This window comes from Podarcis vaucheri (assembly GCF_965113315.1).
Source record: "Podarcis vaucheri genome assembly, chromosome: 3".
Taxonomy (NCBI): Eukaryota; Metazoa; Chordata; class Lepidosauria; order Squamata; family Lacertidae; genus Podarcis; species Podarcis vaucheri.
The window spans coordinates 54,833,457-54,861,390 of NC_138761.1; the positions used below are offsets into that span (position 1 = coordinate 54,833,457).

General features: G+C 41.0%; 1 protein-coding gene across 3 annotated transcripts in view; it reads left to right on the top strand.

The window, feature by feature from the left end:
• PRKN (parkin RBR E3 ubiquitin protein ligase) overlaps positions 1-27,934 on the top strand; it is a 634,267-nt gene that overhangs the window by 531,346 nt on the left and 74,987 nt on the right. For all 3 annotated transcript variants that reach the window (XM_082215278.1, XM_082215276.1, XM_082215277.1), the window contains 2 exons: positions 4,832-4,893; positions 10,614-10,763. In XM_082215278.1, coding sequence (XP_082071404.1) covers positions 4,832-4,893; positions 10,614-10,763 — 212 coding nt within the window. The remainder of the gene's footprint in view (positions 1-4,831; positions 4,894-10,613; positions 10,764-27,934) is intronic.

The following is a 27,934-nucleotide window of genomic DNA, read 5'->3' on the forward strand; positions in this document are numbered from 1 at the left end:
TCTTTCCTAAGAGACTTTTAGGTTGGCCTCCTAGAAAGTGGAGAGCCAGCGTAGACCAGTAGCTTCCGAGACACAAGCCCTGCTGGATCAAACCAAAGGACCTTCCAGTCCAGCGTTGTGTACTCACACATTCTCTTTTCAGATGCCTTTGGGAAACTGACAAGCAGGACCTGAGCTTTGAGTTGCAGATTTGAGCCTAGGATACTGGGTTTTTTTAAAAAAAATGCATCATGGGAACACTGGGAGGCTTTGGGCAAGTCTCAAAATACCAATCAACACAATGGGCGTGATACAGACTTACTCCACAGGAATAATGTTCATGGAAGGGAACCTACAAGGACTCCAAAACTCTTGGAATTACTTAAATGCTGTCAAAATTATGAGAACAATTTGCTTATTAGAATAACCCTGTGCACGTTTACTAAAAAGTAAGTTTCATGGTGTCCAATGAGCCTCATTCCCTAGGTTTGCTGATGATTTCAGTCTGAAGGCTTTGTGCATTAATACACACAGTGGGATAGAAGCTGCTTCTGTTTGGTGCAATAAGCCATGGAAAGACTTGCATGACTTGTATATTTTTGGGACTACAACTCCCATCATCACTAGCTAACAGAACCAGTGGTCAGGGATGATGGGAATTGTAGTCCCAAAACAACGGGAGGGCCAAGTTTGGCCATCACTGTGATAACACAATGAGGATATCACCCATTTCACTGCATGTATATCCAATGGCACAGCTTTAGATGCAGGGATGGTTTTCTGTTCCGTTCAGTGCTGCTACTCCCTGGGAAGTGTTAGAATTGTTCCTTTAAATATGAAATACAAAGGGGGAGCTCTAGGAGAAGGAAATGCACCTGAATGCAAACTCTTTGAATTCAGCGGTTCAGGCACGTCTGCTTTCGTCTTGGTTGGCTCCTGTTTTCTGCTTGAGAGACACTCCTAGCGTACCTGGAATGTGCTGTTCGGAACACAGAAAACTGACTTGCACTGAGTCAGAGTCAACAGTCTGTCTCGCTCAGTACCGTTTTCTCTGAATGGCAATGACTCTTCTGGCTTTTTCAAACCTGGGTCTCTCCTAGTTCAACTTGGAGATACCAAGGGTGGGATTCAACTAATGAGTCCCATCATCAGAAGTCTGTGTAAGGACTTCCGACTGTGCAACAAGGCTTCCCACTTCCTCCCCTCATGCCCCTTCCAAAATTGGCTAGGGGGGCAGTGGTCAGAGAATCTTCCTAACAGCACACAGGGGCATGAGGGAAGGGTTGTTCTGTCTGGCAAGCAGAAATGCTTTTCCTGATGGAACAATCAGTACAGCATTGAATTCCTTCCCTTGTATTGAATTTACGTACTCCCTTAAACATTTCTAGGCCTCATTTTATAGACAAAGGCATAACTTTGGGGCTTAGTTCACACAATGCAATATCATAAAAAATAGTACTATCATTGTCTTTCTGCTGTCCATCAGCAATAAGGTTTCTATCTATGTGTGAGCTGATCCCTTCAGCCAACTTCTTGTTTTTCACATGGTGGAAGCAAGACGGTTGCTACAAACCTCAAAGCATTTAATTAACTTTCGTACAATGAAGTCTCTATCTTTAGGCATCTCTGTTTGACACTGCCTGACACCTCAAGAGTAATTAGAGTGTCATGGAGGTACAATTCTTCTGCACTGGATCGGACTCAAGAACGATAAAGGTCTTTCATTTACATCAGTATTCTAATTAGTTTCAACAGTTTAGAGATCTGAAAATGACTGGAGGATTGAATCAGTATTTATTAGGGTATTGTGATGTCAACGCAATATTTCCAGCTTTGTTTCCATTGCAAATCATTATTTCTGTGCTTTATATAAATCATCTCATTGCTAAAAAAATTGAGTTCATTTCTGTGTAAATCCCAAAGCTGGTATCTCTTAAAATTAAAAAAGAAGAATCAACCAGTATTGGGTTTGGTTGTTTTTAGAATCTGCAATTTCACTAATTCTGGGATTTCTTGCTAGTCGGGGAGGCGGGGGGCTACTAAACAGCCATGAATTTCTTATTTATCCTGATCAGCATGAAAGGATGTATTTATATGTAAATTCCTATATTGTTATGGTGATAATATAATGATGGCATTAATGCATGGGAAAGTATATATTTTATCTTAAAGGAAAATATATTATTTAGATGGAATAAAGGATCCAGAAAAACAAAAGTCTATTTGGTTTCACTCTATGATTTGTTAGTCATCTGCACAGCCTGCTATTTTCATTCATTATATGTGCAGTAAGTACCTGTGGGTGTAACTATACATGAGAGATAAAGAGTTTTTAACGGTCCTTCCCTCATCCCAGAGAATTGCTGAAACAGTAGGGCTTTAACAGAACTTATGACTGCATAGATTTCTGCCAAGGTTGTGGGACTTTTAGAGACTTTTGGTTTTTGGATTCTGGAGCCAGGGTCATAGAGTATCCTTGGTCATGTCACTACTAGACACACCTAATAGCTTCATACCACACTGAAAAACATGTTATAAAAAATCAAGGGCAAAACACAGAATTAATAGTTCCTGTAAAACTACAGGAATTGTTTTGGTTATCTTTTTGATGCTGTAACAGTCTACAAAACCTTGCATAAGTTATTTCACTAATGAAAATCTAGGTAGAATTCATCTTGTTGGGATCATATCATCTGCAGTGGAGAAAAAATAAAGCTTTTTACTGATGTTTTCTAGTCTCTTGATCTACCTAATCTGAGATCTTACCCACACTTAGCTTTTGCCCTGTTCTTTTCAAGCACAGGTCCATGCTTAAAAGCTTTGTGTCTGAGCATTGTTGACTTTTTGCCCTGGAGCTTTCCCCACAAAAACTCACTCTTTAGCACTCAATCGGAGCAAACATCAATTTAGGTTACCCATGGATTGCTGTTTGCAGCAACTGAGCTTTAGAGAGCCTGTTTTCTAGAGAAAGCTCTAGAAAGAGTGGAGGAAGCGTAAGTGTGGATAACACAATTGTTTAGCTATTATCTAAAGACACTTATCCACTTCTTTCCCCTTTCTCATTTCCTTTGGTTCCACCAAGTTTTCTTTTTATTGAATATGTATATTTGAGTATTTTCCTTTGTAGCTCAGGCTCCTTTTGTAAAGTTATACTTTACAGGGAGAATATAAGAGAGAGTTGCTATATTGAGGCTATGAGATAGAGATAGAGATAGAGATAGAGAGAGAGAGAGAGAGAGAGAGAGAGAGAGATTTACCGTATGTGAAAGACTGGTAATTAACCATTAGTGCAGTCCATGCAAAATGGATGTGAGTGCTAGGGCTGCAGATTTTCCTTCTTAAGCTTTGGCATTCATGGTTCATCATGAAACAAAAGGGTTTTTATTTAACCTTTAGTTGGTATAACATTGAACCTCTTGCCCTACTCTTTCCAAGCAAAGATGCGTGGTTTAATGTTTGAATGTTTTGTTGTTTTGTCCCAAGCTTTCCCTGTGAAAACTTGCTCTTAAAAGCTGAATTGGAACAAAGGTCAATTTGGGTTTTCTGCAGATTAATGTTTGCTCAGATTGAGCTTTAAAGAGCAAATTTTCATGGGAAAAACTGGGCAGGAGGTAAGGGCACTTGAAAACAGAACTTGAAACGTGGACTCTGCCTGGGAAAAGCAGAGTATTTCATGACAATGTGTTCTTTTAACTTTCCAGAGTGGTTACATCTTTAACACTTCCTTCAAAATTTATAATCTGAGAGTAAACCATTCCCCCAAATCCGGGAGAGCTATCACTCTGTATAAATAGGTCACTTGATTTTTTTCGGGAAAGAAATGAATTATGTTTGTGTGTGTGTAGATAATATATTGTTGGACACTGGTTATGGGTGCCCATGGCACTGATGACACCATTCCCTGCCCTGCCCTTCAGGCCCCCAGATGCTTTTCAGTGGTGGGGCACTTTTTAAGGGGAGCCAAGCTCAGCACTCATCCATGGCGGCCCCCTACCATTATTAGTCAGTCAAAATGTAGTGCCCTGGGCATTGCATTTTGGGTAGTGAGATGGGGTGTGGCCACCATAGATGGGAGTCAAGCTTAGCCCCCATTTAACAGTGCTGCTGCCTGTTAAGTGCTGACATGTGCTTGGTGACGCTATGGAGGGCAGCAAGTGACACCACCATTGCCAAAGCAGCAGCAGGAGCAGAGAATGCATGCCACGCCATACCGCAGCCACCACAAGGCGGGCCCTGGATGGGTTGGGACCATGCCAAGGGCCTCCAAGTGTGGCACTGGCCCTACGAATGCACGTGGTCTTTCCACAAGCAGTAGCCCCATGAGATGAAAAAGGGTGTTTCCAGGGGTTGCCAAATGCCATCCCCATTCACCCGACTCTAGCAGATGTGAATAAAAAAAAGACAAATGAATTTTCTTATTAAAGATAAACCCTCGTTGGTAGTAACAAGCTTAACCATCTCAAAGCTCCCATAATGTTTATACCTGAGTCCCTCTCATTCATAAGCCGTGTTGCTGGTTGTTGTTGTTGTTGTTAAAAAAGATAATACCCTACAGAAAGTTTTCCCTTGCTAATCTCTTGCTTTCTCATCATACAACGGAGAGAAGGCCAGACTATAAAGATGAAGACTACAATCCTTCAAAGCATTCCTAGCAAGTTCTGAAATATTGTATAGCAGGATTGTCGGCTAATACTGTATATCTACTCCAGTTTTCAATAACATTTTACGATGCTACTTAAGCTGGGTATCCATCTCTGATGCTACATCTCTGTGTCTCCTTGCAGTATATCACATTCCCAGAGCCCATGAAAATAAGTTCTAAGCTGTATTTCTCTGTGTTCTTTTACTGCAGCTGGCTGTCCAGATTCCTTGATTAAAGAGCTGCATCACTTCAGAATTCTGGGCGAGGAGCAGGTGAGTTAACATCTGAAAGGCAGCGTCATGGTGTCATGAAAGATAGACGCTAATGAGACAGCTTCGTCTCTCTCTGGGGAAGCACCATGTGTCTCATGACCCTCTCCGCGCCCTGAAATTGGAATGGGGCACACGCAAACACACACACACACACACACACACACACACACACACACACAGTATATATGTTTGTCTGTAAGAGGCTTTTTTTCATTCTATCCATCAGCCTTGACAGGTTATTAATTGGTACATCTGCTATCTGCCACAGTTTTTCAACTCTGGGCTGCTGCAGTAAACAGGCAGTGTAAAATGGCAGGCAGACAAACAGGAGAATGAGGTCTGCTTAAACTGAAGACATATTCTTGCTTGGTGTGATCTCCTTATGCTTGGATTAGGATTGTATTTCTGCCGTTTTTGAAAGTCTGGTTACTGCCCTCACTATAGGTCAGCTTTCAGGCCAAGTCACAGCAAAGGCTGATTAAGTGAGATACACACATGCATTTTCCTTTTTAAAAATTGAGAGCTACAGTGGGCAGATTCTATACCCTTTGAATGCTTTTATAAAATCAGTCTACATTTGGAAGGAACTGAACTGCTTTTTTCAGGCTTGGGCTTGCAGAATGCACGCCCACCTTAAATTTATGATTAAGAATAGCATCTATGCATTGAGAGAGAGATTTGGGGAGAGATGTTAGGAAATCTAACTGATCCCTTTGTCTTCCTTTTGCAGAATGGCTGCACAACATCTGGTTGCCTCAAGGGGTTTATAAACTTGGACAGAGAGGCCTAAATTGTATCCACTCACATCCACCTTTTAACATGTGTTCCCCACAAAAGACTTAGCCAAAACTAAATCACATACTCTTTGCTTTATAAAGAAGTAAAATATTTTACACCCAATACATCAGGGGTCACAAAAATGGGGCTTTAAACACGTGTCCATCCAGTCGGCAGAAAGATTCAAATGGAGGTTCCAAAAATAGTTTTCAAGGAAAAAAGCCCCATGAACAGGTACTCTCCAATTAAGAGCAAACCCCAGGGGAGGAAAGTAACAGCCATCCTTAACTGCCCTGCCTGACACACAAAAGCTGTGTGTCCTTTGTCAGGAAGTTCCTATGTCAGGAACCAAACATGAAGGAAAACAGGTTGTGTGTATCTCCTAGTTGGGAAGATTTACAAGGTGGTATTTTGGGAGCAGGAAGCTAGTGGTAGCCCCTGCTCTTGAATCTACATTCTTCCAAAAGAAAGAAAGTGGACTAACCTGGGAGAGAACAAAGCTTGCAAGGTGCTTCTAGGTTCTTCCCAAGTGAATGAGTTCATAACCAAGGGACTTGCTGAAGGTGCTTGCTCAGCTGAACCCTTGCATGCATGCAAAAGGTGAGGCAGAAACTATCCCACACGATGATAATGATTTCTTGGATGAGGTATTTGGTCACTGAACATTATTAGTATCAGAGTACAGTATATGCTATTTCATCTGGCCCCTGGGCTTCCTTCCAACCACCAGCTGTTCAGTGGGGAGCAGTTGTTAGGAGAAGGGACTTTGATGTTGTGCATAGTTGTACCTCTTTCCTCTGCGGGAATACCTGATAAAAGAAGAATAAAGCATGTGGGGGAAAGGTCTCAGCCCAGAGGTAGATGTGTGTTTTTGCAAATATGCAAAAAGTAGTCATTTGTTTGGCAATTGCATGCTTGCAAGCTTCAGCATGCAATTGCATTTTGAAGTTTGAGGCCTTAAATAGCTGTAAGGCAGGACTCAAAGTTCAACTGTGAATTGACCTTATTTGTGTTAATTCTGCTAGGATTACTGAGCTACGTTTGCCTTTTGTACAGTCAGAACAAATAAGGGATGTTGGAGAGCCCAACTTTTTTCTTAAAGTCTATGGAGAAAATGGAAAGTGAAGTTGTGTGGTATTATGAGGAATTAAAGATGTGCTTCAATTTTCAGGAGTGAGTGTGTGTTTGTGTGTGTTAGAGAGAGGGTGGGAAGGAAAGAGGGAGGGAGAGATTGTGTGTTTCTGTGGTGGGAGACTGGCCCCATCCACTACTAGGTGACTCACAGCAGCTTTCCAGAGGGGTAATGTACTGTAGCTCTTGGCTCAAAAAAGGTTCACTACTCCTGAACTATATCTGAGAGTTTTCTTTCATTATGGGCATGGGGGTCCTTATTATCATCCAGATTACATCTTGAAATAATTTGGGACAGTGACACCATGTTTTTGGAGAAGAGCAATAAATGTGTTTTTCTTGCCTTTGAGATATGCCGTTCTTTGTAAGATGTGCTGTTACTGATATCCAGACTCCTTTTCCATTCTTTTTCCTTCCTTTATCTGGTTCCTTTGAGTGGACTTAATGACTTTGGATCTCCTTTTTGTGAACAATAAAGGCAGAATATATTCTCAAAGCTTTGTGCAGATATGATTTAAATATTCTTAGTGAGTTGAATAAATAAAAAATGTAGGAAATGTTCCCATGACCCTTTTTAGCGAAATTATCTTTTTACTAAAATATTCCAATTTGCTCCAGTTATGTTTACAGTGAGTAAAAGCCTGTCCCACTTAACTTATTTTACAAAAGAGTAGTTTTCAAAATTGAGGCTTCAATTCAACACACACTTTCATGGTGGTAAATCCATTTGATCTGTGTGGGGCATACTTCAGATATTGCACTGCCAGTGATTCATCTGGACCAACAAAATATGCAGCAAACAATTTCTCAAATATATCTTTCACTCTTTAAGAGAGGGTTTTTGAAAGTTCAAGCTTATAAATGAAGACCTTTCAGGAATCCTTGCAGGTGTGTGAGCTTTATGGTATTTTGGATTTTGAGCTTTTCTACCCTATTGGTTTGTAAATGGGTTAACTCAGAGAAGTGTAGGGAAAGTGAAAGTGCTACAACAGATATGACTGTGTTGCTTCCGTTTTGTAAATATCTTGCTTCTGGTTACTTGAATGTATAGGGAGTAGGATCTAGAGATATTTTCCAGTTTCTCCCCTTCTTTCCAATTTGGGAATTATGGTCAGTTCAGTCTACACCTCCCTGCTTTATTTAAATCCTGATCTGCACATGCAGCATAATAAGTTGGAAATAATGTGGTTGTATGTAGAGGTGGTGAATGGAATGTACTATTTTCAACTACAGGTGGGTGGGTGTGCCACAATTTTACAAGCCCCCTTGCATTAAAACAAAAACGCAACTCCTGCAAGTACAAGATAAGCACAACAAATAATGAGATGGGGTGGAATCGTCCTCCTGATTTTTTTTCCCAGTTGCATAATTTATTTATTTTTATAATGTGGGAATTCCAAAATGCCATCCTCCCTTTCAAGGAGCATCTCCACCCCCATCGTTCAGCACAGACACGGAGGTCCAGCTCTGAGGGCCTTCTGACTGTTCCCTCACTCCAAGAAGTGAGGGTACAGGGAACCAGGCAGAGGACCTTCTTGGTAGTGGCGCCTGCCCTGTGGAATGCCCTCCCATCAGATGTCAAGGCAATAAGCAATTATCTTACTTTTAAAAGACATCTGAAGGCAGCCCTATTTAGGGGTGTTTTAAATGTTTAATGCTGTATTGTGTTTTTAATATTCGGTTGGGAGCCTCCCAGAGTGGCTAGGGAAACCCAGGCAGATGGGAGGGGTATAAATACATTATTATTATTATTATTATTATTATTATTAGGCTGTCGGAACCCAAGCAGATAGGGGCTGACCTGCCCGCCTCTTTTGGAGAACAACCTAAGAGATACTAGATTAGGATGTATGTGTCTATGTATAATTATGTTGCTAACAAAGCTGTACCACTGTTACTGTTATGTGCCAATTGTAAATAATTTCCTGTCTCTGTTTTCAGCAGTTCTTATTTTTATTTGTAAGCCACCTTGAATCCCACCGGAGGAAAAGGGGGAATGATGATGATGATAAACAAACAAAAAACAACTGCCATGCTGTGCATGCTTACATGGGACTGTTTTTGAACATTCAGTCTCAAAAATTATTATTTAATGCCCCTTTAAGGCAAGGAGGTATGATTGAAAGCGTGAATTATTCAACCCGTTTGAAAGTAGCTTATTTCACAACAGTACAGCTGTTTCTTACAGTGATACGCTGGGTCAGACAAGACTACATAATATTTGGGCGGGGGCGGGGAGGAATTAAAAGGGACCAAAATGAAAAAGAGGTACAGTGGTACCTCGGGTTAAGAACTTAATTTGTTCCGGAGGTCCGTTCTTAACCTGAAACTGTTCTTAACCTGAGGTACCACTTTAGCTAATGGGGCCTCCTGCTGCTGCCGCGCGGCCGGAGCACGATTTCTGTTCTCATCCTGAAGCAAAGTTCTTAACCCGAGGTACTATTTCTAGGTTAGCAGAGTCTGTAACCTGAAGCATCTGTAACCCGAGGTACCACTGTACCTTAAAAACATACTTCAGATTCAAAGGCAGGAGACAGCTTGGTCACTTGAGAGTAAAACCTGTGAATGCATTTAGCAGGATCTTCTCTTTTCAGATGCACCTGTTTAGTTGCCTTGGGTAGCACAATTTTTTTAAAAAAAATCTTGACAGTGCAATAATAGTTTAATGATTTGGCATGATTTCTATACTGAGCCAGTAGAAAACGTCAAATTCCCTGACAAAATACAACTTTCCCTCCAAATCAAACCCAGTAAATCAATTTTCTTGCTTATAACTTACAAAAGTAGAATTGATTATTTTTTAAAGTATTGTTTGTACATGAAAATTAAAAAAACAAAACAGAAATGCCCTTTATATCACACTGGAAGCTTTTTACTTCAGGTGCAGAATGATAACAGAAATTTTGGCAGCTCTTTAGCTGCAGCATGTGTGGCGCAGACTTTCAGATGTGTTTGAGATAGACTTACACTATCTCCCCACCTTTAACCATACCCTTTCTGCTCTGTCAAAGCATGGGAGGCATTGCAGAGCTGGGGTAGCTGTGATTATCAGCCTTTCTGTTCAAGAGGAATAGCATGGCTGTGTTCTGACATAATTCTAAACTATGAGCTCCCTCTTCTGCTTCGCTGTGGCCATAAAGAGGAAATCAGAAGCTTCTACTTTCACTTTAGATTAACTGTAGTTTAGCATGTCATCTGAACCCAAAGCTGTGGTTAGTTGAAATAAACCAGCTTCATAAACTATGAGTCAGAGCTGGGTAGTTTCAGCTAACCATAGTTAAGATTAACCACAGTTTTTCCAGGTTTGGACTACGTGTCCCAGTTTGCACAGCGCAGTAAGCTAAACCTTGATTACAGGTATTAGTAACAGAGGAAAGAGCTTCACAATGATCCTATGCTCAGACAACACACTTTGGCTTGGTTTCCATGCAGTGCCGCTGAGCTAAAAGAACTGAGAAGGAACACAGCATCAGGGAACTGTGGGAGCCTGCGCTTTTGTGTGTTTGCAGTAAGCCATGGTTTGACTTCTCATGTGCGAACAGAGCCTGCAGCAAGCAATGGTTCATCTAAGAAAGAAGCAAAAGCTTCTGGACTGCTGCAGAAACAGAAACTGCACAGCTAGCAGGAAAGAGGCAAAAAGGGATATCTCTGAACTCCAAATCCTACTTGTGATGGGCTCAGAAACTCTTTACCATTCATATGCAGCAAGGTGGTTTTTCAACCCCTGGTTACCTGGATAAATTAGTGGAAGGTATGTTCGAAATGTTTAAATGCTGATAAAGCAGCACATTATTTTTTTTTCTCCTTTGCAGTACAACCGTTACCAGTGCTATGGTGCAGAAGAGTGTGTTCTGCAGATGGGTGGCGTCCTATGTCCTACCCCAGGATGTGGAGCCGGTCTGCTTCCTGAACCAGAAGTCAGAAAGATAGTTTGTGAGCCAAGCAGTGGAATGGGCTGTGGGGTAAGAAAAATTCCCAATAGTTCTATGACTATCAGTTTAAGGTTGTGAAGTAGAGGAGGGGTGGAGGGGGATATCTGAATTTCTCTGTCTCACTGGTGACTCTGAGCTGCTCTTCGTGGCAGAATGAGCAGATCCCAATAAATAATAATAATAATTCACTGCTGCAGCGCAGAAATGACCACTTTGTCATGTAGAGTATGTCTGTCCCAGAATGCTTTGCTTTAATTGGTTTGTGAAGTTGCTGATCTAAGTAGTTACAGTGAAGAGTGGGGCTGTGCAAATGACAAGCCAAGAGCTTTGACTCTCTTTAAAACTCCCAGCAGTCAGCAAAACGGTAAAGGTTCTGGAGCCAAAGGATTTGTTATAAGCAGCACTCTATTTAAACAGGTCTGGGGAGGGGCAGGGTGCGAAAGAGTCAAGTAAGTAAAACGATGCCGTGTGTTTTGAGCAGATCGATGGAGAATAATGCAGATAACATGACAGTGCCAAATGAAAGCTCGTTTTAAATAAATGTTGTCCAAACCAAACAGAGAGATTGCCTCTGCCTCTTCCCTTGTTTCATTAGCAATAGCTCTGTCAGACAGCAGCACCCTCCATTCATCAAGTAAGAACAATGGGGCTATGCAGCAGACCCTTTAGATAGCTGCTTTTGGCTCTGGGTCTCAGGAGTCACCAACATCTTAAACCTAACCCAAGCATTTAGAGGGGGAAGGTGATCCAGACACTTCAGGATGGGTGGGGTTGCATCAGAGTCTCTGTTCATGGAAAACGAGCATGTCAAGGTTTTTATCATAAGCAAACATTTGTGTGTGTGGCATGTCACTTTTAAATGGTGGGAAATTCCAAACATACTCATCTCATATTCCCTGCTTGGGAACAAGGTAAAGCTGAAGGAGACAAACCATGGCTTTGCTCTCTGCAGCAGAACTCTAGGAGAAGCGAAGCAGCCACAATCTCTCTGCTTTTGTGCTAAGCCACAGTTTACCTTAGAGTTCAAACTGAGCCATTAGACACAGGTGTTGTGTTCAGGGATAACAAACATATTCCTAATATAATGTTCTTTGTTGTAAGGGATGTATGATAGCCCTATTTAAGTGACACCCCCCCCCCATTGTGTTACCCATTACCCTTGTGGAGCTGCTGAATATATATTTAGGAAAATGATATTAGACAATGTGTATCCTCTATAAGGTTCATTTGGACTCAGATTTAGTTTTGAAAATATATATTTTGCATGCCGCATACCTGAGAGTGATTTCCTGGCTTTGCTGTTGGCTAATCCTTTTTATTTTCACTCATAAAAACAATAATTTGATTTCCCAAGGGATTACCATTACGCATTGTTCTTCTGCCTTCATTGCTATTCATCAGACCAATCTTTCTCGCTTTCATAGCTGAGATGTAAAGCACTGACGTCTTTAACATGGGAAACCAGCAAGAAAATATGGAAGCTGTTACACTCTGTGCCACCTAGCCTGACTGCTGAAAAAGCTGGAGTAATCAAGGCTCATGAGAGCTCAATAAATAAAGCACCTTTGTCTTGTTTTGTACTAGACTAGCATATTGCTTGCTATATATCAAAAGGATGTTTACTGTTCAAAGGGGAAGAAGTTCCATTCCTGATAAGGTTAGGCCTGAGTATCAAGGAAGAATACATGGTCTGCCTATTACAAATGCTATTTTATCAGGTACATGTGTAGCTCACGCCCCTATCAGTATTCACAGTACTAATTTTAATTGGTTGCTATGGAATGAAAGTGTAAAACAAGAGATTGAATAAGATTCTTGGAGACCTGTGGAGTGTTCTTGATGCTGGCAGGTGCTGCTGCTGCAATGCAATAAGAGAAAATTGCATCTCTGGATTGTATGCAGTCAGCATCCAACACAATAGCTAGGTATATTTCTATGCACAGTGATTCTATTTTTGTGAATTCCAAATGCAAACTGATCTGATCCATGTCTCCTGGACAAATGTGCTGATGAATACATAATTATCCTTTAGATTTCATGCTTCTCTGAACTTGTGATATATTTCTTGAATCAGAAAATTACCCAAATTCATTAAGAATGCACGTTTTAGGATAAAATGCATGTATATGTTGGGATAAAAATTGGTTTTGTACATACTTTGTAGTAGAAATACGTATTTAAGTGCAGGTTAACGTTAGAATGGATTTGACTTGTGAATGAACACATGCAAAATTGACATTGCCTGGAAATGGATGGATCCATCTCAATAATGAGACTGTTCAATTCATTTGTTGGCCCATTTCTCAAATCTTGCTTCAAATCTGCTTACAATACTTACCATAACTAGAGAATAAAAGCAATTTTCAAAAGTAACCCAGTTACCAATCCACCTAACAGTTAGCTCATCCATCCCAGCTCGTTGTTGTTGTTGTTGTTGTTCATAGTAATAGTACCATCATCACCATCATCTGTGGGGTAATGCTAATGTTTAAGTATGTTTAAGCGTGAGGCAAGAATTCCTTAGTCCATTTGTAAGTCTTAAAGCGCAAATAACAAGGATATCAATTCTCAAGTAGTAAAATAAAAGAGATTTCTCTTTCCTTGCGCTGTGGATTCTCTACCCCTTATTCATTTTGTTCCAACTCGCACTCTTAAGAAACTGTGCTATAAATATATTATTATGGGCAAGGTAACATTGGAGGACGTTGCTGAGATTAAAGAGCTGGCTCACAGCAGAATTGTTTCAGGACATCATGTTGCGACTTTTTTTTTCAAGGGGAATGAAAATGAGACAGACATTTTCCATTATTGCTAAATGCTGAGTTGCTTGCATTATGCCACAGGCTCTAGGCAGTAATCATGTATAGCTTTCTTCTACTGAGTGGGCACTCTAGCCTGTAGAAAGTGGAATTCCATCTTGTTGACACATTATGCTTCTCTTTCTAAGCAAGTTGTTTCATTGCTAAAATATGACATGCTTCTCTAGGATAACTGAAATACTCTTTTCTGGTAATGTCTAACATGGTTTGCAGTGATCTGTAAGAAAACGCTAGAGCCTTCAACATGGGCGAGTGTTGATAAGCCTTAATGTCGCCCTCACTTCACCATAGTGCAATGCAATTAACATGCCATACCACTGCCAAATGACATTATTATTATCTCCAGTATATGTGCCGTGCTGTACTGCAACCAACTAATCCAGTGGCAGATGTAAAATTCAGATGTCAGATCTGACAACGTATAGCAGTCTGAAACCACATTTCCATTATTAAGAGTGTAGGTCATATTAATTATTCTCCTTCTGAGAAATGGCAAAACACAGTTTAGATGCTGAATGCATGTCTGTTTCTCTATTTGGATTTAAAATAAGTAAAAAACTGATAATTTTACCTATACCTGTCAACTGCACCAAGATTTGTAGCTATTCCTAGCAGTGTTTTTCCACCAGTATGGGTAAGATGTAGACAGAATGGAATGGAATCTGTAGAAGTTGAAAATAAAGCTTCAAACCTGTCCCAAGCTGTCTGGATCTGATTGGAGTTTAGTCCAAATAATCTGGAAACCAGACTGGTGAAATCTGATGTATAAAAAATAGTGAGAATCCTTTAAGCCCATCCACATATGTATAGTGCATATGGCTATTTAAGTTCCTAGGTTCAAAGATGTAATAGTAACATAAGTAATTCTGTATCTCTTACCCATAATATATTACTGATACATTTGCTTACTGGAAGCACTGCAAAAAGAAATACTGGGCAGTTAGAAATAGTTGGCTACAGGAAAGAGGGTGATCCAGGCATAATGCAGGATACAGTGAACTTCCTTTGGAGGCGGAGGCTGTGTGTGTGTGTGTGTGTGTGTGTGTGTGTGTGCAGCCTTTGCACACACTGTCAGGAACAGTGTGACAAAGAACTAGTTCCACAGCCAGAGGCTGTAGCTGGCTGGTTTTTTTGTTTGTTTTTTTGCTCTTTGTATTTAAAGAAAGCTACAACCAAGAATTAATTAATGGCAGAGGGAAAATACATTTCAGGATGAAGGCATGGAATTGGGACCAGAAATGCAGCTAAAGCTGAAGTCCGATGCCCTGCCATATTTTTGTAGTGTGATCCGTCTTTCAATTTTTTATAAGCTTTCTAATCTTGTTTTGCTGATAGCACCCAGCTCTTAAATTAGAGATCACTGGCTGGGGTTGCAGAGTCTTCTCAGAAAGGTTGTCCCCTTGCTGACTTCAGGTACTGTCTAAAGATGCATAGCACCTGAAGCTATCTAGAGAAGCAAGCACTTCCTCTTCCCGGTGAGGTCTTCAAGGATCTTAAGGCTTTTGAAGCACTAGAGACAACATGGTGGGAAGGAAGGATAGCTAAGCCATATGGCCAGGTGAGAGAAATTTTCAGTGGGTTAAATTGCAATATCAAAGAGAATGCCATTAACAAAAAAAAACTACCTGTGGGCATGTGCTCCTTCTCTTCATGTGAAAGATGTCAGTCAGAGGAAGTGAACAGAAATGCTGGGGTTGAACACTTCGTATTATTATAAAAATGCTCAAATTCTCAGAGAATCTTTCCAGGGCATAAAGGGGCATTTTCTACTCTCCCACTGACAGTGTATCATTTTCAACTGACTGCATCTGAAAACAGATAAGGCAAATCAAGATGAATCTAAAAATTAACATAATTGAGGACAAAAGTAGTGAGCTTTTGCTTTGAACAAAGAGGTGCATCACTGAGTCACAGAAAATGAAACATTAATGCAATCAGCTGAGGCTCTGGACTGACTGGGAGTGACAGAGACCAACGACAGGATCCCAATTATAGAACAGCCTGATCTGAGCAATCATCTACAAACGTTTCACATGTGAGCAGGAATAAGGCACATGGTCTGAATGATGAATATTGCTAATAATAAATATAAAAGAAATACATTGAAATCTAACTAAACTTCTCTAGTGCATCACACAAAAGGCATTTCACAAAGAGTGCTTTGCATTCATCTTACGATATCAGTGTATGCGAGAGCTATTTAAGAAATGGGAAAAGGTGGAAATACAAGATAAAGAGGATTAGATCTAGTTACAGGTTGCTAGCCGTGTTGGTCTGCCGTAGTTGAAACAAAATAAAAAAAAATCCTTCCAGTAGCACCTTGGTGGATTAGAGTGAGCCTATTGACCCAGGATTTATAGTTTGTGTTTGCTTAAACTTTTGATAAGACAAACACAAAGAGCGACCTCCTTGGCTGTCACTTAATCTTTTGAAATGACCCATAAGACAGTTTTACAGTGCATTCAGATATAATAAGATTATAGCAGCTCATAATCAGACAGAAAGTCCCCAAATGGCACCAATTAAGCAATTGTGATCCACTAGTGCGGCCTTAAACACAAATGTATGTGGGAGTCCTAAATGAAAGAAACTAGACCCTAAAACCTGGTTCTTCATGAAATACTGGCCCATTTCAGGCACTATGCCGCTGTGAGGGAGAGCAGAGATATGTCTGCTAGTTTTGCCCACCCCATCATCCATCTCATCACTATGCCTCTCTCCACTGGACTCTGTACGTTTGAGGACATACACTTGTAGCAGGATCCCTGCTGCCCTGTACTACTAGCACCTCGCTGCCCAGCAGTCTCCCTGCCTCAGCTGACAAAGCTAGTCTCAGAGGTGGTGTTGAGGACTCCCAGTCTTCTGGTTCTGGGAGACTTCAACATCCATTCTGAGGCAGCTGACTCTGGGGTGGCTCAGGACTTCATGGCCGCCATGACAACCATGGAGCTTTCCCAACATGTCACTGGCCCAACACACATGGCAGGCCACACTCTGGACCTTGTTTTTTCGACTGGGCAGGAAGCCCTGCCTGAAGTCTGTGCAGATCCTGGTAATTGCCTCAGCCATGTCCATTTGCAGCCCAGCAGGTTCACAGTTAGATGGCTGATTGCTTGAATTTTTTCAAACATTTAGTTTGGAGTCTTCAGCATAATCCTAATTCTGATAATCTAATGAAATTTGTGCTATGCAGAGATGCCCTCCATTAATTTTATTCCTGTGTATGAGTTGTAAATATGTGAAGAACCTTGGTTATTCTTTTTTTAAAAAAAATATTCTGAACTGTACAGCCTAGTCACTTTCCCCCTAACAGATGTGATACATATTTCATATTTGAAGTTTTAAAACAAAACTACAGAATTATCAGATTGTGAAAAGAGCATTCAATTACTTAGTTGATAGGAAAACTGTTTTTCTTTAGTATTGGGTGTAGGAGGTTTATGTAACTTCAAATACCTCTCTGAATTGAAGACCAAGCATTAAAAAAAAAAAAAGCCTTCACTTTAAAAGAAATATTTTGGAACTGTTTCAAGTGGCTGAGAATAGACTTAGAATAGAAAATGTGTCTCAACCTGAACAATAACATTTCTGCTGCAAAGCTATATTACAAAAAGTAAAGGGAATATCATAAAAAAACTGAAATGATCTGTGAAAAGAAAATAAAGTGATCCAATTAAACAAGAGACATCTCTAGCACATAAAAGGGAATGCTCTGAATTGAAAACAGGAGTATGTTGTCGAGGACAATGGGCAACTGTATTTCAGATAGAAGCATGGGAAATAATAGACAACCAGATACACTTTGGACATAAAATAATATCCTACAGAAGACATGACGGGGGGAGGATTCTGGTGGGGATAATATATCCTTGAGTAGCGTCCTTGGCTGAGGGCAGTGAGTCATGGTTGGATAGTCATATCTCGATTAATTTCATTCTATCCATACATTTCTCTGAAATTAAATTTTGCTACCACTACCAAGTCCCCTACTTCCAAGACCTTTTATGCTAAATCAAATAGCAGGCATTGTGACTATTGAGAGTATCTGTTCTGCTGGTGCTTAAGATTTGATGCAGTTGAAAAGATACAGATCACCATTTGAAAAATACTAGTGTCCCACATGCTCTCCTAGGATCAGTTATGAACAAGGTTGGACAAGTTATTTGTGCATGTGGGCTCTGTGCTAGAGATCTTTTTACCAATTGCATTGAGATGACTCGTTATTCTCACTGGGACACCAGTTTTCACTCTTGGGCATCCCATTGCTTGTTTCCATGGCATGGCACTTACTTACTTACTTACTTACTTACTTACTTACTTATTTGGAAAATTCATATCCCACCCTTCAGAGAATATACTCTCAGAGCAGCTAGCATAAATTTAACATAGTTGTCAGGGAACTGACATCGGAGGGAGAGGCGAAGGGGAGGCTCCCAGACGATGCTGGCGAAGGATCCAGCAGCAGGGGGAGAAACAGCTCAGTAGAGGGGGAAGCCAATCAGTGCAACACCAGGGATAAAGGGGGGCAGACGGGGGAATTGGAGAGAGGGCTCCAGGACTCTTCACTGGACATCAGTGAGGAGAGCCCGGGTCCTCCACTACCCACGCCTTCCCTGCGCAGAAGACTCCCGCGCAGTGAGAGGAGGAGGAGACAGGGTGTCAAACAACTTTTATGTTGGAAGAGGTTCAAGAAACGCCCACTGACGGATTCTGCCAGTGACTGAGGCAGCCACGATGAGAAGGGGCTGTGCAGTCAGAAAGGTTTAACAAGGCAAATTAACCGAGAAAGGCACCAGCTTACGCACGAGTAACTCATACCTATTACAATAGTAAAACAACCTGAGAAAATAATAAGCACAGTAAGAGCAGTGGAAAACTAAAACAATTCAAGCCAGATTAAAAGCAATGCATAAAAACCCAACAGCTAAAATATATGGGTGAATAAAAAAGGTCTTCACCTGGCCCTGAAAGGATGTCTCCTTGAGGACAGTATAGGAAAGTCAGGGAACCACAGCTGAAGGTGAGGGGATCAAAGAAAGATACTGTAATAGTAACTTGTCAGATATGTGTTGATAACACTTAATATACCCTATACCCAAGCCATTCAGCAGCCAGAAGTAAATTAGAAACCAGCACAGTTGTTTTCAAACTGGTGAGGTGTATTCCAATAGTACCAATTATCAGTCTTTCTACAGATTTTGTACCAACTGCAGTTTCTAAGCTGTCATCAATGACAGCCCCATGTACAACAGGTTGCAGCAAACCAAGTGGGATGTTAGCACATTATGAATAACTGTGACTAGGCTATCTTGGTCCTGAATATAGTGATTCATCAATATAGTGGACAAAAGTCATCTAGTGACCTCAAGGCAACTTGGGCCTCCACAGAAAAGTAAAAATCTAATGACATCCCAGGCTTAGGAACCTCATCCTTCAGAAGGAGTGCAACCCTCCTCAAAACTAACCAAACATTATCTTCCAACATTGCTAGACCACCCACCAACAACATGTTCATCTTATTGGGATTCGGCTTCAGTATTGAGTGCCCTCCTGTCCATAACTAATCTCAGACAACAGTCTGAATGCAAGCCAATGCCAACAACCTGTATTTCTCTTACTGTTCTGCTAAGTCAATGGTGCATTGCCACCATTGCTAAAAATCTGGAATATCCTGGTTTTCCTCACTTAATGAGAGGCTTTTCAAAGATCCAAAAGCATAGAGGCTGTAGAGGAGGTTAAACAACCTGTGACCCACTAAACCAACCAAGTCCTTAGTGGCAAGCACATCCATGTCCTCTCTTTGACTTAGTCAGGTTCTCTTTCCATAAGCTGCACCAGAACGGTATGGGGCAAACAGCCTCTCGGACAAATCATCAAACTAGCTCCATGATTGGTCACTTGACAAGAAGACATTTTCCACTTCCAAATTTTATCTGAATCATAAACTAGAAATATAAGGCTCCAATATTTATTGTACAGTGGTACCTCAGGATGTGAACAGGATCCGTTCCGGAGCCCCCTTCGCATCCTGAACAGAATGCAAGATGCAACTGTGTGTCAGAATTTGGGGGGGAAAGAGTGAGGCTTATATTCAGGCCACTATGGTACTTGAAAGTTAACTCCGTCAAATTCAACAGAACTTACATGAAAGAAAATCTGTTTCAGATTACTTCTTTTCCAGAAATCTAAATTGTGGCTAAAGCTCACCCTTTCTGAGAAATCCCCCATTACTTTTATGGTGCCACCCTGTCTCTTGACTATGAACAATGTAATGGTGGAAAACATGGTTTATTGACAGGTTTGATCAAATCAATGAGAAAATAGCAACACATGCAGAACAAAATAATAGATTTATGGATGCATTTTTGCGATATGTGCTAAAAGATTTCACCGTTCAGGGAAACCTGTCACTGTTATTGTATTGCTTCCCTTTCAAGCAGTGTAATTCGTCCCAGTGGGGCATAGAATTAATTATTAGCAAATGATCACTTATATTATTTCAGTCAATAGACGTCCAAACAGCTCAATCTTCGTTTTCAGTGTGACATGTAGCTATTGAAAATTGCATTAAAGTACATTGACACATGGCAGAAACAAATTGCCCTCATAACATTTATAAATGCTGCTTGATTATAGAAATGTTATCTATGTAATTTCAACATGTTAGACATTACTACAGGAGAACAGTTGTGATTTCGCAGTGTGAATGGATTATGCTGATTTTCCACACTGGAGGCAGGGTGGGATGGGAATGCGACCTTCTGTTCTGAACATTTTCATTGACATACTTGCTGGGAGAAGAAAAGAAAGCTCCCAGGTGAGAGCTGGGGGGCGGGGTCCCACCACTTTCTGTTCATGACAAGGGTTAAGAGGTACCTTTGAGAAAGGACTCTGTGTTTTCTTCTCTCTTTCTCTCCCTGTTTTTGTTTTTATTTAGATTTGTTTCTTTTATCTTACTGTATTATGAAAAAACTTTAATAAAATCTTATGGGGCGGAACTAAGATAATAGCAGAAAAGCTTTGTAAGTGAATTTGCAGGCAAGGTGTGTAATACACACTGGCTCTCTCTTGGGAGAAGAGACACAGGAGGCGCTATGGTATAAACCACTGAGCTTTGGGGATTGCCGATCAGAAGGTCAGCGGTTCGCATCTCTGCAACGGAGTGAGCTCCCGTTCCTCTGTCCCAGCTCCTGCCAACCTAGCAGTTCAAAAGCACACCAGTGCAAGTAGATAAATTGGTACCGCTGCAGCTGGAAGATAAATGACATTTCCATGTACTCTGGTGTTCCGTTGCGCCAGAAGCAGTTTAGTCATGCTGGTCACATGACCCGGAAAACTGTCCGTAGACAAACGCCGTCTCCCTCAGCCTGAAAGCGAGACGAGCTCTGCAAAGCCATAGTCACCTTTGACTGGACTTAACCATCCTGGGGTCCTTTACCTTTTTTTTCTCTTGGGAGAAGTGGACCCCTTGGTCTTGGAAAGTTTTAAAGTAGGGCATTAAAGGCACACGTGTTTATTTAGTCATGATCCTGAGCTACCGATATAGTAGAAATGCACTTCCAAGCATTACATATTTTTCCCTTAAAACCAAAGTCTTTGGTTGGTAATATTGTTGTTTCCTTTGTTCTGTTACATCTGGAAATCAAGAAAACACAGGAATATTAAAATACATGCTTCACAATTTTTTTGCATCTTTGTACTAATACAGTGGTATGCCTAGTCCTAAACGCCTGTGGGTAGCACAACAGTTTGGAAGGCTGTACATATGGAGTGGTTCAAAACTTTCTAAATCATCCTCCTTTATCTCCCTCCTTTAATGTTTCCAGGCAAACACACTATAAATTTTTAGCAGTCCACACAGTAAATGAAATCAAAATGTCGTCTTTTAAAACAAACAGGAATTCTGTTGTGAGATTTTTTAGCGTGCCTTGAAGTGTTGTTACTCTAGTGGCAAAGTAGGTAACAGCTTAAAGCACCAATTATCTAAGCCTGCAGCATGAATCCACACACTAATCTTTAGAAGATTGTCAATATGGAGTATTGATTAGAGCAGCTTCCTCCCGTATGATATTAATATGATATTAATATTATCGGATATTACCATGACCATTGGTCATGGATGATGGAAGTTGTAGTCCAAAACACTCAGGGGAAACTGAATTAAGAGTGTCTGATTAGGACTGGGGATACTCAGCTCAAATCTTAATTTACTCATGAAGTTCACACACTGGGTGATGTGCCAGTCACAGCCTAACTTGCTTTGAAGTGTTGTTGTGAGGCTGAAAGAGGAATAGACCAGCACCCCTGCTACGTATTCTCAGCTCACCTTAACTATAATCACCCAAGAAAAGAAAAGACAAGACAGGCTTGTCAAATATATATATATATATATATATATTTGCTTTCGTAGATTTTCACGGGTATAGGAATGCAGGTTTTGGTGTCTTCGGGTGTCTTCCCGTGTAAGAGTCGGGGTGTCTGTGCGACGTTTCGACGAGGTCTCAGCCTGAAGATGACGAGTGAGACCTCGTCGAAACGTCGCACAGACACCCCGACTCTTACACGGGAAGACACCCGAAGACACCAAAACCTGCATATATATATATATATATATATATATATATATATATATATATATATAATCTCTTGAGGATAGAATTCACACTTATTGACAAGTGGCATGAGAATCACTTCCTCATACTTGTCTTCCAACGCAGCTATGGTAACAGTGCCCAAAGAACCACATGGATGAAGGCAATCACTTGTTTTCTTCCCAAAATAATATTACCCATAGGGGTTAGTGGCTGTAGTTTTAGATAGATTGTTGTCTCTCTCTCTCCCCCCCCCCCCAATACGGCTTTTTTCCTCCAACTCCCCTTACAGCAGCCTTGCCTTCAACACATACGAATTATTACTTTTTTAAGTGGAGAAATTGTTGGTATTTGTATTCAGGAAAACTTTTTCATGGCTTCTCAGTTTAACCTTTCCATCGACTTCCTCTGATTCATTGCAGAGAAAGATAAATGTTGTAGAACAGTGTGGGGAGAACAATTGAGTGTGGTTTTTTTTGGGGGGGGGGTTGGTAGAATATACCAAAAAAAATCCTTTACTGAGGCTCTTCTTGCAGAGCACAGTTTTTTGGCTGCATTTTATCTTGTGTTTTGCAGTAGAAGCTTTTATTATTAGTATAGTGTTCTTTCAGTAAAAGGGGGACCATAGTGTTTTAGTAACATGCTATTACAGTCACGACTCTGTCATCATTCTTCATCTGAACCATCATTTCCCCCCAATAGCGTTTACACCTTTTGTTATGCATTGTCCTGAAGATCTCTTTTGAAGCAATTCACAGAAGGAGGAGGTTATTATTATGTCGACTTGGGAAACGTACTTCAGATCTGACTTGATCAAGGCTGTCTTCAGGATAGGGTTTAATTTGTAAGTGAGGCTGAGCTTCCTTCACAAGTCAATAGCTAGCTTATTGCAGTCTCCAAACTAGACATAATGGCAGCAGCCACGTTTGGTTGGTTTTTTAAAAAACTTATTTGCCCAGGTAAAACTGAGACTGGTGGGGATGTGGTTAGAAATAGAGGAGAAACTTGGTTCAGTTTGCATTCATAAGCAACCGTACCTAATTTGCAACACCAGTTCTCTGGAACAGCCTTCTAATATTGTACTGCTTTTGATACTTCTTCCATTTTTTTTTCTGTTTAGGCAAACCTACCCAGATTAGTAATTGTGTTATGCATATTTGTTTTTAAACCTGTTGGTTTTATCTAGAATTTGATTATTTTATTAAGTCTATTTGTTTTTAAACTGCTTGTGGTGTTTAGTTTAGTTTTCTAAATTAGGCAGTACAGTATATAAATCCTGTTAAAATAAATAAAAAGTGACTGAAATGACTCAGAGCAGGGAGGTAATAGGAAGGCTTAGTTCTCCTCACCCACATGCCCGTTTAATGTGAAAAATTAATTCGTCCTCCCTTTCTACATGAATGGGGCCAGAATATGAATAAAATATCTAACTGGCCTCTTCATAGCCAGCTGGGCCCTAAGATTGCACTATTTTATAATCACTTTTAACACAGCATTCTTTATCTGCTGTCATTGAACATGGTGCCTGCCTCAGCGCCTAGGGCTTGCCGATCGAAAGGTCGGCGGTTCGAATCCCCGCGGCGGGGTGCGCTCCCGCTGCTCGGTCCCAGCGCCTGCCAACCTAGCAGTTCGAAAGCACCCCCGGGGGCAAGTAGATAAATAGGTACCGCTTACCAGCGGGAAGGTAAACGGCGTTCCGTGTGCGGCTCTGGCTCGCCAGAGCAGCGTTGTCACGCTGGCCACGTGACCCGGAAGTGTCTTCGGACAGCGCTGGCCCCCGGCCAATAGATGTGAGATGGGCGCACAAACCCCAGAGTCTGGCAAGACTGGCCCGTTCGGGCAGGGGTACCTTTACCTTTACTTTACTTTAAATAATATTTAGAAATATTGAGTACTCAACAAATCTACATGCCGATCTTGAGACATTTCGCAAGTGAGGTAGAGGCTCAACAAGGGAAGATAAAACTACATTGATTTCCAACAAATGACATCTTAGTACTGATCAAACTGTTATGTTCTGAATGCCTGGATTTTCGTTGTGGTTTGCCATGGGAGTCATATGTGGTGCCTCACTTGGTCTGAAAACCTTTCCTGTACCAGGTATGGCCTGACTATTTTTGTCCCAGCTGCTATTGCTAATTTTCTCTCTCTATGGCATCCTTCTGATTTCTTATCTAAGTTGATCCCATCCATTATTCTTGGTGTCCAAAGCCAACACCTCCAACTTCTTGATTTTTCTAATTATGCAAACTTCTATTGGCTTCCTAAAAACAGACTGTGGTATCTTGTTTTTAGGTATTTTGAGAGTTGGCAATCTTGCAGATGTATATGAGTAGCAAAAATTTGCTTTCCATACAATTTGAGCCACCATTGAGTAACTTTGAAAATGTCCACCCTATGGCTGATAGTCATGTGATTTCATCTTCTGCTGAATAGATCTCTGTTGTTTTGAGCCATGCATCAGCATAACCCTGATTTTAAAAAGAGTGGCTTCATCCTTTTAATAAAAACTAATGTGACATATCTGAGACCGTGTATCTGATTAAGTCATTGGTCTGCTGCCTGTGAAAACTCAACCCTGTAAATCACTTAGTAAATCAGCACGGTAAATCTCTGACGCATCGCAGCACCTGTCTTTTTGCAGCTGTAGATTAGGAATAGCCTTTTCTACTAATTCTGGAAAAGATGCTAGCTGCAGGGGGGGGAATAATGCATTTTGAAAAGCTACACACCCACACACATGTCATTGCTGTTCTCTGTAATGTGTAGCACTGCTTAGAGAGAACTACTAAAGCTTTCCCTGCTTTCTGGGTTTTTCTCTCTGTGACTGTTTCTTGCTACCTGGATATGAATGGCCTGCCACCTAGTGTTACACCTGTTTCTGTGGTTGCTGTTGCCGTTCTTCCTTCCAAGCTTTGCTGCAGTCGTACACAAGCAAAAGCCCTGTGAATTGAAACTGATGCTCGCAGACAGTACAATGCTCTGCATTTTACATTTTCCCACTCTCCTTGGTTTGGCTATTTACTGGAAACACCAGCTTTGCATAGCCCTAAGACAGCGAGAATGTCTTATGTTGTCTACTTCTAGAAGCTGTTGCAATGCCCTGTAGGGCATCCTAGCTGTTTGTCCTAAATTGAGATGACAGTGTTGCTCATATTAAATTGCCTTCTTGCTTGGCTTGGCATGCTGGGATCCATATCTATTAATGCAGGAGTGTCCAAGTGTCCTGCCAGGAAAGCAATTTGTTCCCCAGTAGGGTGTCTGTAAAGCAGCTGGTCTAGGAAGCCATCAGAGGTGATGTTAGGGGCAAGTTGTGTTTTTCTTGATTTAATGGAAATTTTTACTGATCCATCTCTGTCTTTCCCCCCAGAAATTGTCACCAAGGCAGCAAATATCTCTCTCCGGTTACCTCTCCTCCCTCTCTTACAGTCCTGTCATATCTTGCTGGTGGTGAGACAGCTTTCACAGCCTGAGCCTCATAATAGACACTCTGACAACAACCAATGTGCTATTAATGGATTTGGGGGTGGGGGGGCTGAAACGCCCTAAAGAGATGACATAGCTTTGGAGCATTCCTGTTAACCATCAGCTTTGAAACTTCTGTTCAAAAACACAGGAAGCTTGTCTCTTAGCTAGAGAGTTGAAATATGTGCACAAGCATTAACACAGATAGGCAATCTCATTTAACCTCAGCGGGATAACTTGTGGGCAAGTCTGCTGGTGGTCTTTCAGATCCCGTAGTCACTGCTAATTCCTGAATCACAAGTGTTGCTAATGTACACAGCCACTAGAAGCTTATTTTCAGCATAAATATGGTAAAGAGAAGAAGTGATAACGAAGTGGAAAGAAGGAAAGAGATGAATATATGGATTATGGCTGAGATTTCTGGGACTTCTTATATTTTGTGAAGGATGTGCATAAGCAGTCACATTACCATACCCATTTAGTCTACACATTAAGAATCAGAGAGCAAAAAGCATGGATGATGAAGACTGTAGTAACCTTTCTTGACCTTGATTAGGGCTCTTTAATCGTATTGTTAGTCACGTCATTGCTTAGCTTCCTACTCAATACCAGGAGAATTTCTGTGCAGTGCTAATATAATAATATAATTTAAGAGATTACAGTAGGGGTCAGCAACCTAAGGCCCATGGGCCACAAGCAACCCATGGGGGGTAATTTAATCAGCCTATGGACCCCTGCCACCTGCTTGGTCGACTCCCGTGCGCTGCTCTAAACCGTCGCGGAGCAGAGTGGGGACTGTGTTTTTTGAGTGTGAATTTTCATATAGTTCATATAGTTCTAAAAAAATACACAAATTAATGCAGAAATTGAAGAGACCAGACTTATGAATTAACACATGCACAACTGAGACAGGCCTGAAACAGGCTGATCTGTTCATCCCTAGCTGGACATGGGTGGTGCAGTGGTCTAAACCACCGAACCTCTTGGGCTTACAGCAAGCAAACCAACCAACCAACCCTGAATTCTTCTATTAATCATAGTTTCCCAGTTCAGATGAAAGAGAAACTATAGTTCCAGCTTCAGAACAAGCTAGGATATTAAGAGATGGTTTGAATTTAGCTTAACATCCTGGCTTGTTACAAAGTCATTAGCCATAGTTCCTGATTTCAGTAAAATGGGAAGTTATGGTTGACAGAAGACTTCCTTGCTGATGAGTGAAGTAAAGAGCAAAGTTGCTATCTGAATGATGAAATGGGTATTTTGTCTTGCCTTATTAATCTGAGATATAATCATCTGAATGCAGACACTATGCTTTCCTGTTTGTAGCAGTCACTTTAGAAAGCTACTTGATTCAGAAAATACAGGTGGAAGGATGAAATCAGCCTGTTTGCTAAAGATGTACAGTATGCTGAGTTTACTGGGCTTTAAAGTCTTATCACAGTTTCCCTTAACCCTGGGTCAAGATCAGAATAAAAAGCAAAGGCAGTAGGGTTACTACCAAGCACCAGGGGCAGAGGGGCTGTGTCTATAAGAAAAATATATATATAACTAACATAAAGGAAATGTAAAAGGGAGAGAACAGTATTTGAGTCCATTTGAGATGGCTCCTGTGGTTGCATTCATTGGTATCACTAAGAAGGATTTAGACTTGCTGTGAGCTTTCATCTGTAGCACAGACCTGGTTTCATCTCTCCTCACATAAACTCACATGCCTGAATCTCTGGTGGTAGGCCAGGAATTCTTCAGTAGTTGCTGGTATGATGATAAGTAGTCGTGAAAGGGAGAGGGAAAAGAAAGCGATCCATCCACATTGGGGGGGATGGGACCCATAAACCTGTATTCTTAATAGGAAGCGATATAACAGCAAAAGCAAGTGCTGACCTCACAAATGCTTGGTGACCTAATTTTTTTTTTAAAGAAATCAGGTAGGGTTTCAGTGGTTGACAGAAAGTTTCACTATCCCATGGCTATATCTGAATAAGCAGGAAGAATATTATCGAAATCATCTCAGTCATCCTTCACCAATTTAAAACAAACAAATGTGTTGCTTCTATGCCTAGAAGGCAGTAGGGAGGGAAACTTAGAACTACATTTCCCAAACTCATGCCCTGAGATGTTTTGGACTACAATTCCCATCAGTCTTAGCCAGCATAGCTGATAGGAGTTGCAGTCCCAACACTTGCAGAGTGACAGTTTGGAGAAATCTGGGTTAGAGAGTGACACTTGCTTCCATAAAGCTGTCAAGGAGTGAAATCAGAAAAGGGTGGCACTCCTCTTTATGTCTGAGGTGACACTGAGGTGGCAATGTCAAGTCATGCCTTGACTT